The 17058-nt window shown below is 44.3% G+C and overlaps 2 protein-coding genes across 2 annotated transcripts in view; both read right to left on the bottom strand.

Annotated features, from left to right (window-relative positions):
- Positions 1-13780, bottom strand: part of LOC138970786 (liprin-beta-1-like) — a 166212-nt gene extending 152432 nt beyond the window's left edge. The window contains 1 exon segment of the mRNA XM_070343320.1: positions 13441-13780. Within this exon segment, the coding sequence (XP_070199421.1) occupies positions 13441-13503 (63 nt within the window). The 5' untranslated portion in view covers positions 13504-13780.
- Positions 13781-14345: 565 nt separating this feature from the next.
- Positions 14346-15083, bottom strand: LOC138970131 (uncharacterized). The gene has a single exon (XM_070342613.1). It carries the CDS (start codon positions 15081-15083, stop codon positions 14346-14348), a length of 738 nt encoding a protein of 245 aa, XP_070198714.1.
- Positions 15084-17058: the final 1975 nt, after the last annotated feature.

Genomic DNA, 17058 nt, shown 5'->3' with positions numbered 1-17058 from the left:
CGTGTGTGCCGGTGTGTGTGTTGACATGCAGACATTTACATGCCGCGTATCACGAGGCGACTTCCAAGCTGAGGTACTGTCACGCTTAGCCAATTGACCTCTGAGTATCTATCCACCCCCTACCCTCCATCTCCTCATCAAATCAAAACAAGTCGCGTAAGGCGAAAATACAATATTTAGTCAAGTAGCTGTCGAACTCACAGAATGAAACTGAACGCAACGCAACGCAGCAAGACCGTATACTCGTAGCATCGTCACTCCACCGCCCGTGGCAAAGGCAGTGCCCGTGGAATTGACAAGAAGAGCGGGGTATTCGTTGCGCTGAGAAGGATAGCACGCTTTTCTGTACTTCTCTTCGTTTTAACTTTCTGAGCGTGTTTTTAATCCAAACATATCATATCTATATATTTTTGGAATCAGGAACCGACAAGGAATAAGATGAAAGTGTTTTTAAATTGATTTCGAAAAAAAAATTTTGATAATAATTTTTATATATTTAATTTTCAGAGCTTGTTTTTAATCCGAATATAACATATTTATATGTTTTTGGAATCAGCAAATGATGGAGAATAAGATAAACGTAGATTTGGATCGTTTTATAAATTTTTATTTTTTTTTTACAATTTTCAGATTTTTAATGACCAAAGTCATTAATTAATTTTTAAGCCACCAAGCTGAAATGCAATACCGAACCCCGGGCTTCGTCGAAGATTACTTGACCAAAATTTCAACCAATTTGGTTGAAAAATGAGGGCGTGACAGTGCCGCCTCAACTTTCACGAAAAGCCGGATATGACGTCATCAAAGACATTTATCAAAAAAATGAAAAAAACGTTCGGGGATTTCATACCCAGGAACTCTCATGTCAAATTTCATAAAGATCGGTCCAGTAGTTTAGTCTGAATCGCTCTACACACACACACACACACACGCACACACACACGCACACACGCACGCACATACACCACGACCCTCGTTTCGATTCCCCCTCGATGTTAAAATATTTAGTCAAAACTTGACTAAATATAAAAATGATCTGCTGTAGGTAGATTACGTTGTTTTATTGTCCATGCTTCTGCAGGTTTTAACTTGAAACAATATTTTCATGATAAACAATATGCTTAAGTTTGAATGGGCACGTGCTCTCCGTCCCTCTCCAACCCCTTACAGCATCCATTCCCCCATAACCAGCTCATACACATAAATGAACAGTAAATAAACATTGTTGGTAATCTGTCGACAAAGAAACTCTTCGCCCAAGACAAAAAAAGAAAGCGTTGTCCGCAGTGTTAGCAATGCAAGGGAAGCAACCGCAAACATTTGATAAGAGAGAATCTTGTACACGGTTGTCTTTCTTTGAGGATTCTTTTTTCAATCTATTTATTGTGTGTGTCAGTGTGGGGTGTGTGTGTGTGTGTGTGCGTGTGTGTATGTGTGTGTGTGTGTGTGTGTGTGTGTGTGTGTGTGTGTGTGTGAACATCTGTCTGAGCGTCTATCTGTATGGCTCTGTCTGACTGTGTATGACTGTGAATCAGTTCTTGCGTGCCTGACTTTTGTCTGTCACGAGTTCTTTCTTTATTTGGTGTTTAACGTCGTTTTCAACCACGAAGGTTATATCGCGACGAGGGAAAGGGGGGAGATGGGATAGGGGAAAGGGGGGGAGATGGGATAGAGCCACTTGTTAAGTGTTTCTTGTTTACAAAAGCACTAATCAAAAAATTGCTCCAGGGGCTTGCAACGTAGTACAATATATGACCTTACTGGGAGAATGCAAGTTTCCAGTACAAAGGACTAAACATTTCTTACATACTGCTTGACTAAAATCTTTACAAACATTGACTATATTCTATACAAGAACCACTTAACAAGGGTAAAAGGAGAAACAGAATCCGTTAGTCGCCTCATACGACATGCGGGGTGCAGAGAAATAAGGATGTGGAAAAGAAGACTTTTGGTAAGTGAAATAAAGGTGATGGATCCAGTCAGGTAGAAATAAGACAACAAGAAAAGAATTGGAAAACTGCAGGGAATAGTAGGGAGAGTTTTCTTGGAAGGAAATATAGGTGAAAGGACTGGTAAGGCAGAAATAAGACAAAAGAAGAGAAGAAACAGAACCGTTAGTCGCCTCTTACGACATGCTGGGTAGCATCGGGTAAATTCTTTCTAGTCCCAACCAATATGGGACTCCCCCTAACCCGCGGGGGGTGTCTGTCACGAGTACATCGATCGTTTCCATGTTACAAATGCGTTTGCTTGAAATGCACACGTACAACATGTGAAAGGTTGTGCGGTTAGTTGGATCAATAAACTTATATTCAGCTAAACCTCCGTACCTTTTAGAAATCCCCCCCCCCCCCTCCACAACAAAAAAGAAAAAAGGTTGAAGGCCAAACAAATTAGGGTCGGTAGGTCTGTTACTTCAAGTTTTAATTAATTTTACAGGTTCAAAAATAAACTAGAAGAGAGTCCTAAATTTATGGTCGGTCGGTTAATAAAACCAATATAAACATATTTAGTGTTTACAATATTACGTATAACTGGATGCACACCACGACCAACTAAAAGCCCTGTTCAACAGTGCTCTGCTACTGCTGTTATCTCAGCGTCTGGGCGCCGTTTGTTTATGGAAGACTCTTCTTCTTTCAACGCGTGCTATCTGTATATTAAAAGCGGCACGAGAGCATCGTTATATTTACGGACGTTGCTCAGTCTCCAACGATGTAATTACCTGGCGAGTTTTTGATGTTCAAGAAAGGACAGGCAGACTAGAAGCAGGGGCGGGAGGGGGGGGGGGTGATGACTTGAGAGGAGTTGGGTCTAGATGGGGGTTAATGAGCAGCTAAAATTCAATATAAGGTAGACTAATATTCCAAATAAGGAATGTATATACACGAGCGACATTACTCTTCATAAACCACACCTGGCACAAAACCCCGAAACAGAATTATTCAATAACATTACGAAACAAATTAAACACCAAGAGAGAAAGAGAGCGAGACTGAGAGAGAGAGAGAGAGAGAGAGACAGAGAGAGACAGAGACAGAGACAGAGAGAGACAGAGACAGAGAGACAGAGAGACAGACAGACAGACAGATAGACAGATTGACAATCCGACTGACTGACAGTGATTCGCAAGCAATTTGCAAAGGTTATCCGCTTGGCTCTACATCAACCCTTACAAAACTGTAGGTCTCTAAGGTAGTGGTGTGTATTCCCTAGCGTTTCAAGCTTCCTTTCTTCTTCTTTTTCTTCAAGCTGTTTATGGAAGTGCCTTATAGAGAGGTTGGGCAGAAAGAGGTGGCAGGGGCCTGTACGGTGTGCACCATGCAACCTCTGCAGACCAAGTGTTTTGTTAGTCATGTCAAAGATCTTCTACTGCTTCAAATCAGTATAGAAGACCTTTGGTCCTCTGCTGTTCCGGTATTGTTGTGAGCTTAGTTCTTGAGCGTTTCGTTTTTCAGTTGGACATCGTTGTGTACGTGTGTGTGTGTGTGTGTGTGTGTGTGAGCATCGTTGCAACGTGTGTGTGTGTGTGTGTGTGTGTGTGTTTGCGAGTGTTTTGCGAAAGAAACAAGCGCCGCCTCTCTCTCTCTCTTTCTCTCTCTCTCTCTCCGGCCTCTCTCTCTCTCTCTCTCTCTCTCTCTCTCTCTCTCTCTCTCTCCTCTCCCTCTCTATAAATTCAGCTCGTCTGAAGTGAATAAAGTGCAGAATGCTGCCGATAAATGACCCCTCCCCCCCCCCCCCTTAATCACACGTAAGGATGGTCTTATTTCATGTTTCGAGTGATAATTCGGGAGATGCTTTTGAAACGGATGGTTTTATTCAAGTCAGCTTAGTCAATTTCAAAAATGGACTCAATCAAATAAACGTTTATTAATGTTGATTCCAATTTGTCTCTCCCCATTCCTATTCGCGGAAAGAAAAAAAGAGATCACAAGCGTTACTGGTACGCTATAAAACACAGCTTTCTCTGTATTTTCATCTGCGCTGAGAAAACAAATTGTACGTATGTTGATGATACCACACGGTCTGGGGCCAGTGCTTTTGCATCATTTACCTACGGGGCTACAAGTGCAGGAAAAAACAACCTGACAAGGAAAGAACTGCAGGCTGTAAGATTCAAGCACCCTCGCAGGCACACACACGCACGGGCACGCATGCATACACGCACGGGCACGCATGCATACACGCACACACGCACGCACGCACGCAAGCACTCGCACGCACGAACGCACGCACGCACACACACTGGCACACGCACGCACACACACACACACACAAACACACACACACATACACACACTGCACAACAACTCATTTGCTTTACTTTAGAGAGAGAGAACAAAGGCTGTTATTCTAATCCTCTTAACGTGCGCTTAGTCTGAGAGCTTCCTTGTTTTCCATAACACACATCCACATACACACATACACACGCACACACACACACACACACACACACACACACACACACACACACTGCACGACAACTCATTTGCGGGTGAAATAACAACCAAAGTGAGAACAGAAAGGAAGGCATGAGCAACATAGAACTTTAGAAGTGCGCTGAAGGAACTGGGAAAAGCTAAGAAAACATAAAGGTGAGCTTAGTTAGGCGTGAAAACGGGGCCTCGTCAAGCTTTTGAGAGATGTAATGTGAAACAAATGGTGTGTCACAGTCTTCTGGAAAATGAGATTACCTCTGTGTTGAAACCCGTTCTTTTGATCATCTCTTTGAACGCAATGTAAACTAACAACAGTTAAAATATGGGCAACGCATTCGAAGCAATTTCAACCGTAAGATCAGGGAAGATGGAAATCAAGCATAAACTTGATTTGTTCGAGGTGTCGGGTTTTTTTTCATGTTTTTTTTCATGTTTTTATTTTCTTTTGTCTGTAAGAGGCTTGAAAAAGCACCAGAATCTTTGGCAGTATACCTCTGGGAAAGTAGTGCTAGACAGACACCCGTTATACGTTCTGAAACGGTACGATAATGCAGCTGCTGCTGAAGATGATGACAACTGGCGCTGCTTCTTCGTCAACCAATCAACCAATCAGTCATTCAATCAACCAATCAGTCATTCAATTAAACAACCAGTCAACCAATCAGTCATTCAATTAAACAACCAGACAACCAATCAGTCATTCAATGAAACAACCAGTCAACCAATCAGTCATTCAATTAAACAACCAGTCGATCAATCAACCAACCAGTCATTCAATCAACCAATCAGTCGATCAATCAACCAACCAGTCTTTCAATTAAACAACCAGTCGATCAATCAAGACAACAACGAATCAGTAAAATAAAGACGATAATAACGAAGATGAAGAGGTGATGGAAGGCGACGACGATGACGATTACGAAGACGATGGTGATTACTTTCACGATGATGATTACGACGATGAGTACGACGTTGAAGAAGAAGAGGAAAAATAGAACAAGAGAAGAAAAAGATACAGGCATAGAAATGGAGACTGGCAGAAACAGGAGAAGAGGAGGAATGAAACAGCGAGCTTCCAGACAGACCTGACAACCCAACACCAACTAACTTACAAACCCGATAAGGTAAAAAGTCAATTTAGTCTGCTGGTTGTATCACTTGAGACGGCTGATTACACAGCAAAAAGCACAACTCCAGAATAGTAACATCCAATTAAGCTTAACGGCTGCCAAGCTTTTATCACCTGTGTGTGTGTGTGTGTTTGGTGAGTGTGTGTGTGTGCGTGTGTGTATGTGTGTGGGTGTATGTGTGTGTCTGTGTGTGTGTGTGTGTCTGTGTGTGTGTGCGTGCGTGCGTGCGTGCGTCACGTGTGTGTGTGTGTGTGTGTGTGTGTGTGTGTGTGTATGTGTGTGTATGCCAATGAGTGTGTTTGCGTGAAATTCAGCCCGATAACGATTGCTGTAAACTGAAACATGTCCGCCGTGATTAAACGTGGTGTCCCTCAGTACGTACATTTCACGTCAAGTTTATCTCAAATCCCCGCTCGCCTCCCCCCAACCCTCCCCACCACCATCACCTCTCCCTCTTCCCCAGTCCAAGGAATTGCTCCACACCCACCTCCTGGTAAACTTGTCTGATATCATTTGCTGGAATTCGCTAAAAATGTGACCTAGGCTTTTGGTGATAGCATTTTCTTGAAAATGTCGTCAGTGTGTTTGAACAATTGAAGTACAGCTCGCAGTTTGACGTGTCACATGAGTATGCGAGTTTCTTCTCCTGTTCGAACCGCAATGAAAACATTATATTGGGGAGGGGTGGAAGGGGGAGGGGGGTTGTTTGGCAGCATTTTAACATTACTTCAGAGGGAGCATAAAGTGTAAATTTTACGTGAGTGACTGAGAGAGAGAGAGAGAGAGAGAGAGAGAGAGAGAGAGAGAGAGAGAGAGAGAGAGAGAGAGAGTGAGAGAGAGAGAGAGAGAGAGAGAGAGAGAGAGAGAGAGAGAGAGAGAGAGAGAGAGAGAGAGGGGGGGTGGAGACGAAAGAGACAGATCGAGTTTGAACACGAAGAAAGAGAGAGAAGTTGCGAACTCAGTTGCCCAACAAGATCCAAACGGCAGTTAATAAACGAACTGCTGAGGATGTTGACGATTGTATTGTGTTGACAGGTATTCGATAAATTGTCGATGACGTTAACTCACAGTAGCACAAATATGACGAGAGTGACAAAGACGACGAAGAGGACGAGGACAACGATGACGACGACGTTGACGATGACGAAAACGTCGATATTTCAGTATTATCTCGTTGATGATATAGATATCATCAACAGCAAAACGACTGCAACGCCTACCATCATAAATATTGTGAAACGTTCATCGCAAAATCCACCAACAAATTATCGTGGGCCTTCTGTACAAACTTCCTTTCTGTGGGTACACAAACGGAAATCCGGCAAACAGCACTAAACGTAACTCCAGGGCGAGATGAGGTGATCGGCAAAGGGAGATCAAAGGAAAGCTGGTAAAAATGATCTCCCCTGGAGTTCTTTCCGGGACCGACAGTTAATGAAGCCCCCAGGTAGGGGAGCTAACACACCTGATTAAAAATGACCTGATGCTGTGCTACGGTGTTTAGCGGGCACCTCCGTTTTTGGTTTTTTTTCGTTTTTTTGTGTGAGTGCAGTAACACATTCTGCAGGTATACAGACAGAGGAAGTTACCTAAAACCTGAGCCAGTAACAGTGGAATAGAATAAACAGCCAGACAGAAAGACGGACAGATAGATAGACAGACGGAAAGGTACACAAACAGCGGTCTTATAATCGAAACAGTAAAAGCCTCTGTCTGTTTCCATTGAATCTCAAGGCTTTCCAGTGAAAGGAAGATATCAAATTATAAATCTTTCCGAGGCTGTGTGTGTGTGTGTGTGTGTGTCTCTCTCTCTCTCTCTCTCTCTTTCCGTCTCTCTGTCTGTCTCTCTGCCTGTCTTTCTCTCTCTGTCTCTATCAGTCCGTCTGTAAGTCTCTCTCTCTCTCTCTCTCTCTCTCTCTCTCTCTCTCTCTCTCTCTCTCTCTCTCTCTCTCTCTCTTTCTCTCTCTCTTGTTTAGTCACTCACGTAAAATGTACACTTTATGCTCCCTCTGAAGTAAAGTTAAAATGCTTCTGGAATGTTTGGAATGCATTGTTTGAAAGTTCTGTACCCGCAGGTGAGTGCGCTGGTTTCTGAAAAGGACGACCGTGATTGAGATTGCTATTTTGGTCCTACTCGAAGCACGCGCAGCCGACAGCTTTACTGTCAGCTATTGTAATTTTACTTCAGGGGACTAACTACATGTATCCTGAGACTAACTTGATTCATTCTGAAGTCTAGCCAAACTGTTAACAATTGTATGCACACATATTCTGATTGACAATTTGATTTACAAGAAACTATGGTATTCGGTTTTCAAGCTCGAACCAAAAATTATGACTGCTATCATTTTTTTTTAAACAAAACAATGTGCGAGCCGTAACGAGCATTTGTGCGTGCCGTGGTCGTGTGTTTTCCAACTAAATCAATTTGAACTGATCTATTTCCGTTATTTTTACACGCAGAGCCACCAAAACCACAAGGTGCTCTAGGTATAAGCTAGTCTAAGTCTCTATCACGCAAAGTATGTGATTGGATGAATATTCCATTCATAAAACAGCTCTGAATGTAAGGTTTTAGAAGACTTGGAGAGGACAGCACGTTTCGCCCTGCAGTCCGGACTGACGATCTAACAGCGAACGATAAGAGAAGAAGAATTAAGGTTTTGGTTGCTGAACGCACAACTTTTCACGAAGTCTTTAGAAAAGCGCACACTTTTCAAACACTGATGACTCAATAAAGTGCGGTAATAATTCCCTTCACGTATAGGCTCATACCAAACATCTACACTGACTTGTTGTTTTCTGAGCAGACTGGGGATTGTTTTCATAAATGATTGTTGTAAATGACACTAGTGCCAAGCTGTTAATTCAGACAGATATCCCCACTCTGCACAGGAAGCAGCCGGGCTGTTGAATGTTGGTATGTGTTCAAGTGGATTCGAAGGCCGCTCTTTATCACATGGAAAAGCTTGCACACAACTGTCTGTGGTGGTTGCCGGTGTAACACGAGAAAATTACTCCCACGAGATTTTTACTCCGAAGTAAACATTTCGTACGAAAAAGTTACTCCCTTTACGAAAAAAGCACTCCCCCATTATACGAGAAAATTACTCCCCAAGACAGGTGAGTTCCGAGTAAACATTTCGTACAAAAATGTTACTCCCCTGACGAATAAATAACGAATAAATTACTTCACCCCAATACGAGCAATTTAACTTCCCATGCCAGGTGTACGACATTTTTACTCCCTTGTCCCCTGTTAGTCTTGGTGGTGGAAGGGGTGGAAGGGGTGGAAGGAGGGTAGCGCGACATTCGTGTGCGCGAGATCACTTATTGGCATTATCCCTTCACCACGCATCCCATTTTTGCGTACGAGATTTTTACTGGAAGTAAAAAAAATGGGGAGTAAAAATTTCGTGGAGGGAGTAATTTTTTCGTGCCTTGGGGAGTTCTTTTCTCGAACAAAAAGTGTACTCGGAGTAAGAATTTCGTACGAAATATTTACTCCGGAGTAAATTTTTCGTGGAGTAAAAATGTCGTGTTACACCGGCATGATCGCTTGTATGGGAAGCTATTTTTCAAGGGAAGCTAAACGGTGCAACCCTAAAAAAAACCAAAAAAAAACTAGTCCTCCAAGAAAACTAGCCCTATGAACCATAAAGTGATCATTACGCCGAGGTTCAGTGCCGACACGACACGATGCCTCGACAGTTAATGAGCGTTGTCAGCTGAACAGACTAATTGCGGATGCAGCTGGTGCGCATGGATAAACCTGATGACGTGCAGTTATCATCCCATCTTGTAGTTTCCCTGCATGTTTTTAGATTGCCTTTTGAGATCGCTTGAGTTCTGCTTCCTGTGTCCCAGTAACGAGAATATCTAAGAAACAAATGATGTCAGTTCGAACAGAGACACGCGCTTATTATGCTTAATAGCCATCAGCGAATGCACACACAAAAGGACACACAAAGGTTGTCAGTAAAGTTAAGCCTATAGACAGACAGGAAGACAGATTCTACGCGTTCTCGATTGACTCTGTCATTTGTCTGTGTCGGGGCCTGTGGCTCTGTGGCAGTCTGTCTGTGTCGGGGCTTGTGGCTCTGTGGCTCTGTGGCAGTCTGTCTGTGTCGGGGCCTGTGGCTCTGTGGCAGTCTGTCTGTGTCGGAGCCTGTGGCTCTGTGCATGTGGCAGTCTGTCTGTGTCGGGGCCTGTGGCTCTGTGGCAGTATGTCTGTGTCGGGGCCTGTGGCTCTGTGGCAGTCTGTCTGTGTCGGGGCCTGTGGCTCTGTGGCAGTCTGTCTGTGTCGGGGCCTGTGGCTCTGTGGCAGTCTGTCTGTGTCGGGGCCTGTGGCTCTGTGGCAGTCTGTCTGTGTCGGCGGGGCCTGTGGCTCTGTGGCAGTCTGTCTGTGTCGGGGCCTGTGGCTCCGAGTCTGTGGCAGTCTGTCTGTGTCGGGGCCTGTGGCTCTGTGGCAGTCTGTCTGTGTCGGGGCCTGTGGCTCTGTGGCAGTCTGTCTGTGTCTAAGCTTAAATCCAGTGTTTCTCCGCTGATTATGCTGTTTCAGCATTCTAGCTACATTCTTCACAACTTCTTTTTCTCGAAGTCCGGCCGCCTTTCTCCTGAAATTGTGTGTGTGTGTGTGTGTGTGTGTGTGTGTGTGTGTGTGTGTGTGTGTGTGTGTGTGTGTGTGTGTGTGTGTGTGTGTGTGTGCGTGTGTATGTGTGTGTGTGCAGTGTTTTCGTCAGTCGTCCCTGTGCCGACGGTGTGTGTGTGTGTGTGTGTGTGTGTGTGTGTGTGTGTGTGTGTGTGTGTGTATGTGTGAGTGCGTGTGTACGCGCGGAAGCGTATTATTTTGCCTGTGTGCGCGCCTGCGTGCCTCGGCGTGTGTGTGTTCATATCAGTTAACGTCATTACCCTCATCTAGCTGTAGGCATAATTGTACATACGAATACCCGGGTAAAATGGAAAAAAAAACGTAAGCGACAAAAAGTTTTCTTGGCACCATTCCTGCTCCGTAAATCTCGAGAGACAATAACAGTTATTTGAAGGGCTTTTCCAGTCAGTCATGATCTGTGCCTTAAAGGTACTCTCCTTCCCGTGTAAACCCTCAAAGATGTGTCCTACCCGGGCTTATTTTACATCCTGACTTGGACACACGAAAAATGTACCGCCTGGCTCCTCCCTGTGCAGAATACGAATGTCAATCAGTGACATTAGTCCCTCCGAAATATTACGACTCTGCATTTGTTTTGTTTGAGAGAGAGAGAGAGAGAGAGAGAGAGAGAGAGAGAGAGAGAGAGAGAGAGAGAGAGAGAGAGAGAGAGAGAGAGAGAGAGAGAGAGAGAGAGAGAGAGAGAGAGAGAAAAAGAGAGGGAGAGAAAGAGACATGCAGTGCGTGCCTGCGTGTCTACAAGTGAAAAGATGAGCTTATATCACATGTAAAGTCCATAGAAGATAATTTATGTGGTGAATGCGCTGGACGGTTTATACGAGAAAGAATACAGTTTAACTTATGATTCTGACTTCTCGCAATCTCATCTCATATCTGCTTTGCTTCTCCGCAGGGACAGATGTGTACGATTTAGAACACAAAGGATGAAGGAATATTCAAAACAAAGGCACTCTGTGCCCTGCTGACATTTTATTCACGTGAAAAAGGTCAACTTTATGCCACATAATGATTGCAATTTATGCTTTCAACTCAAGCCGTGAACGTGAATCTACACACTAGAAACAAAGCCAACAGTTTTTAAATCGACAAGCGTATCTATGTCCAGAGTAAACATTCGCGGCTGATTGTAGCTTTGCTTGACCGGTCAGCGTTTTGGACTGATTTAAGTCAGTGACGTCAGACAACCGTCTAGGTTCAGTTTTCCGTCGTGGATTGAAACAAGAATCAAAAACACAGACTTCGCTGTCTAAAGCCAGGGTGCGCGTGGTGGTTCCACGGGTACTGAAATCACTATTATTAACCCTTTTTGGAGTCGTGAATTTCATCACAGAATACTAAGTCTTTTCGTTGTCACGTACGACTCGATGTCATCGCTTTTCCAGGACCTTTGTGGTTCTGTGTCTGGTAGTCATTAACCGGTGTCCATCTTCGATAAAACGTCAATGTTACAACATACTCCAGCAAAAGATGTCCTCTCCCACAAGACCTATGTATTTTTCTTAGATCTTCTGAGGTAACTTCAGATGGACCACTTTAAAAAAAGCCAGCTGCAATTATATTTTATGCATGTGTTCTGCGCGAACTTAGAATCCGGTTTCATTCTAGAATGGACCGGGTCCAGGTTGGAATTCTAACCCTGCGCAAGTACAGGGGTGCCATTCTAGAATGAAACCCTTGAATAAAGGGGGCCGTAATGTTTGTAGGTAAGACAGAGTTGTCTTCCCTTGAATTATCTCCACCTGCACCTTCCCTTTGATAAAATGGGGCTGATTTGCCTACCCCTGAAAAAAATCCTTTGGCGATCTTGCGATGTCATGTCATGTCAAGAAAGTTGACACTCCTGAGTACGCAATAAACAAAGGCAGACCATAGCAAGGGGGACTACCAGGGCGGTATTGTTTGCAGGGCAGTTGTTTTTGTGATGAGAGCCGGTTGCGGCCGCTTGCAATGTCAGCGCTGTCTCCCTCTCGGAAATGTCCGGTTTTTTGACAATTTTTTTGACAGACAGACAGACAGACGGTCAGACCGACTAACCGACAGACAGACCAACAGAAGGACAGAGTGAGTTATAGAGCTGTTGTCACAGGTTTAAAAAAAAGTTGACATTATATCTTCACAATTCAGAAGACCAACTTCATGTATATGAATAAGATTAAAAGTTACAAGCGAGATCGGCAAAACACTGTCAGTCCGGAAATTTCCGTTCGTAGCGATCAGTGCTGAGTGTCTCTCAAAATCGTAATCACTTTCAGAACATCACAATCCCAATTCACGATGTCTTTGAGTAAAGTGTAAAAAAACCGAAAAAAAAACCAACCAAACACACAAAAAACAAAAACAAACAGAAAATCCACATTTGTGGCTTTGGCTGTGTGATAGTCTAACTGAAATGACTATTCCAACTTGGACCCAAATTCCAACCTTGCGCACGGCCGATTCTAGAATGGACCAGCAACAAGGGTTTCATTCTAGAATGGCACCCCTGTACTTGCACAGGGTTAGAATTCCAACCTGGACCCGGTCCATTCTAGTGAATGAAACCGGATTCTAATTTCGCGCAGAACACATGCAAACCAACCAACCCCCCCCCCCCCCCCCCCACCCCCTCTCCCCCGTAAAAACTAAAAAGTATTGTTGAAACTGTGTACTCGGTGTATATAATTTACTTTAATACATCCTCGCCATCTTAATCTTCTGCGTCCGACATGCGTATCCACAACAGCCATCCAATACACAGCCAGGGTTGTAATGTAATGTAATGTATCTTGATTCGTGTGCCTGTGGAGTAGATTTACTTTGAAGCAACATGTGCGCCAAAACAAGTAATTCTAGGCGCAGCGGTTCCAGACTGGAGCAGCGTCACACAAGAGCGATAGGACCAGCACAGCCTTTCTCGCATCTTATGATCGTTTAGTCTGAAAGAGAACGCGTACACAATGGCGGGGGTGGGAAGGGGTGTGGGAGAGAGAGGGGGGGGGGGGGGGGTGGTGGCTGCCTTGGAACATGAAATAATTATGACAATGATCAGGCTACAAATAAAAGGTAAATGAACGGTGGTAAAAAAATTACGACATACATGTATGCATCATGTATGCAACAACAACAAAAACAACAATAACAACACCAACAACAACCACAACAACGACAACAACGACAAGCACGCCACGTACAAACAACGATGAAACTGGAATTAACTTACCCTTGCTCTGGGTAACGTTTGGTAGCAGAAGAACCGAAAATCCTCGTAACCTTGGAAGTTCATGATGAGTTGGTGTCGTTCTTTGAATATTACTCAAATTACTCCCCTTTGTGGTGCACTGGTCACTACGTGCGACAATAAAATTCTTGAAAACGTACAACACGTGATGCTTTTCTTTCGTTTGCAATGCAGGCAAAGAATGTGTCCGTGTTGCTGTAAGAGTCACATTTGATCACCTCTCTTATTTTCTCTCTTCGAATCACTTGAAACTCAGTCGATCATTCACTGCTGAAGCCTGGACGGTTAAAATGTATCACAGATTCAAAAATTGCTTCAAGGCACGTACGGCGTACTATATATATGTCTGTGCTTGCAATGTGGCAACTGCAATTTTTTGTTTCAAAGTTTGTCAGCCTTAATCCATCACGCTGAGCGGTATTGCCGGTGTCACGAACTGATAACTCTGCATGCGGTCAATGCGTTTGCGCTAACATGGGGAGAATAATCAGGTCGTGAACAACCTAACCCTAACCCTAACCCTTACCCTAATCCTAATCCTAACCCTAATCCTAACCCTAATCCTAACCCTAATCCTAACCCTAACCCTAACCCATGGTCAAATGGTCGCATTTTTGAAGTCCAAGATTGGCGCATGCGCATTGACCGCAATGAGAAGGATTGTTCATCAGAGGTTTCAGTTCGTGACACGAAACCGCAGATGTGTCAGTCACAAACAAACGGTAGAAACTGACTGTGTCATGAAAGAAGAGTACAAACTGTCAGATTCAATACTGAGACGATTGTCGGAACTAACTTCCTCCGTCGGGTTTGCATGGGTTGTGAAAGAGTGAATGCCCTTGTTTTTATTGAGGCAAAATTTCCCACGTGACATTGTAGGCCAGTCTTCAGTGAAAGGTGTGTCTCCACATGTGCTTCTGTTCCACACTCTCCGACTGGCTTATATCGTCACATGGACACATTTGCCTCTGTTCCACACTCTCCGACTGGCTTATATCGTCACATGGACACATTTGCCTCTGTTCCACACTCTCCCACTGGCTGATATCGTCACATGGACACATTTGCCTCTGTTCCACACTCTCCGACTGGCTGATATCGTCACATGGACACATTTGCCTCTGTTCCACACTCTCCGACTGGCTTATATCGTCACATGGACACATTTGCCTCTGTTCCACACTCTCCCACTGGCTGATATCGTCACATGGACACATTTGCCTCTGTTCCACACTCTCCGACTGGCTGATATCGTCACATGGACACATTTGCCTCTGTTCCACACTCTCCGACTGGCTGATATCGTCACATGGACACATTTGCCTCTGTTCCACACTCTCCGACTGGCTTATATCGTCACATGGACACATTTGCCTCTGTTCCACACTCTCCCACTGGCTGATATCGTCACATGGACACATTTGCCTCTGTTCCACACTCTCCGACTGGCTGATATCGTCACATGGACACATTTGCCTCTGTTCCACACTCTCCGACTGGCTTATATCGTCACATGGACACATTTGCCTCTGTTCCACACTCTCCCACTGGCTGATATCGTCACATGGACACATTTGCCTCTGTTCCACACTCTCCGACTGGCTTACATCGTCACATGGACACATTTGCCTCAATAAAACCAAGACTATTCACTCTTTTACAACCAAAACACAATCGACAAAGATATTTATTTAACATCGTTTATTCAGTACGGCGGGACGACGAACCTCATACGGAGCTAAATCGGGAGATTGCTGTACACTTCCTACACTCATTATGAAGGCTGAAGCTTGTCATGCAGTCAGCTACAGAAAGAAGAGTGAAAACTTAAGAATTCAATTCAGGTCAGTGGGAAGACGAACCTCAAACGGGGCTAAATCGGCAGACTGATACACTGACTATGAAGACTGAAGTGTGTCACACTGCAATTAATCTGTTACACACACATAATAATCAGACAATGACCTGGGGAAACTTGTATACGGACGGAGTTTATCAAAATAAGCTCTCATGCCCACGTCGACGAAAGTGTCTCGCTAAGTCTTCATCACTGAGTAAGTGAGTATTTTGAGGTCGCTGAAGTCAGTATGTCACATTGAATGTTTTATGAGAGAGCTGTTCCTTATATTACTAGTAGTACATATATATATATATAATATGATATAATATATAATAGTGTATTACTAGTAATGAAATTATCGATGAAGCACAGTAGTAAACACCATGCAGGCAGATGCATGTAATCGCATCCAACAACTGCACAAAACCAAAGAAAAATAATCTTCTTGAAAACTCTGGCTGAACTTGCAGACTGTGGCACTTTAGAGAGACAACAAAGGCTGCTGTTTTAATCCTCTTAACGTGCTGCTCAGTCTGAGAGCTTCCTTCATCATTTTCTTACACAAACACACACACACACACACACACACGCACGCACTCACGGACACACACACACACACACACACACACACACACACACACACACACACACACACACACACATGCATAACAGTCTGAGAGCTTCCTTGTTTTTCTTCATCTTTTTCTCAGTTTCACACACACACACACACACACCCGCACACGCACACGGACGCGCACACACACACACACACGGTGGGGGGTGGGCGGGGGGGGGGGGGGGGGGGTTCTTGCGGCCAGATCGATATTGTACAGTCTCGAATTATATTCCTTCGTCGACCAACACGTGTGTGTGTCTGTGTCTGTGTGTGTGTGTGTGTGTGTGGTGTGTGTGTGTGTCTGTGTGTGTCTGTGTATCTGTGCGTGCGTGCGTGTGTCTGTATGTGTGCGTGCGTGTGTGTGCGTGCTTTAATGCCTGTTTAGATGTGTACGTGTGTTTTTACTTGGGGGTCAGTCTTAAACCTCAACGCCAGGCATCTCAAATCAGTCTGAACGGTTTCTCTCACGGATCAATTTCAATGCTAAAATCAACCAAGACAGACCACTTTCAACCCCAGCTCTGTATCAGTCTCCGACCCTCCAAAACACATTAGGGGGATGTATAGGCAGGCAGTAATGGTCAGGCAGTGATAAAATCTCCATCAGGGTCACGAGTGGTCAGTTCAAAAGGTGACTGGAAAATGCAGGTATGTGTACAGTACGGTACCTGTCACCTCAGCGTGGCCGCTATGGTCAAACACAGACACCGACAGTGACTTTGTTCCGGGGTAGCCTGGGCAAAACAGGTACCTTCACCTGATAGTTCGGTGACAAAGATAGGCGTGAGGGGAGTAAACGGGGTGGGTTGCCGCCACGTCAATAAAACTATAGAAAATACAGAGAAAGGATTTGTGACGGTCAGGGGCAATTTACTGATAGGGCGCTTCGAATCATGACAGAAATGTGAACATTGGTGTTAGTCTCAGGAACCAAACTAACTTCGGAGACCGCAAAGCACGTCATATCATCTCAGTATCTGAGAATGTCCAAAGGACTGTGCAAAAGGCTATTGCCAAAGCACGTCATATCATCTCAGTATCTGAGAATGTCCAAAGGACTGCGCAAAAGGTTATTGCCAAAGCGCGTCATATCATCTCAGTATCTGAGAATGTCCAAAGGACTGTGCAAAAGGCTATTGCTAAA

The sequence above is a fragment of the Littorina saxatilis genome, linkage group LG7 (genome assembly GCF_037325665.1).
Source record: "Littorina saxatilis isolate snail1 linkage group LG7, US_GU_Lsax_2.0, whole genome shotgun sequence".
NCBI classification, from domain to species: Eukaryota; Metazoa; Mollusca; class Gastropoda; order Littorinimorpha; family Littorinidae; genus Littorina; species Littorina saxatilis.
The sequence above is the reverse complement of the archived record's forward strand: the minus strand, read 5'-3'. Positions and strand labels throughout refer to the sequence as shown.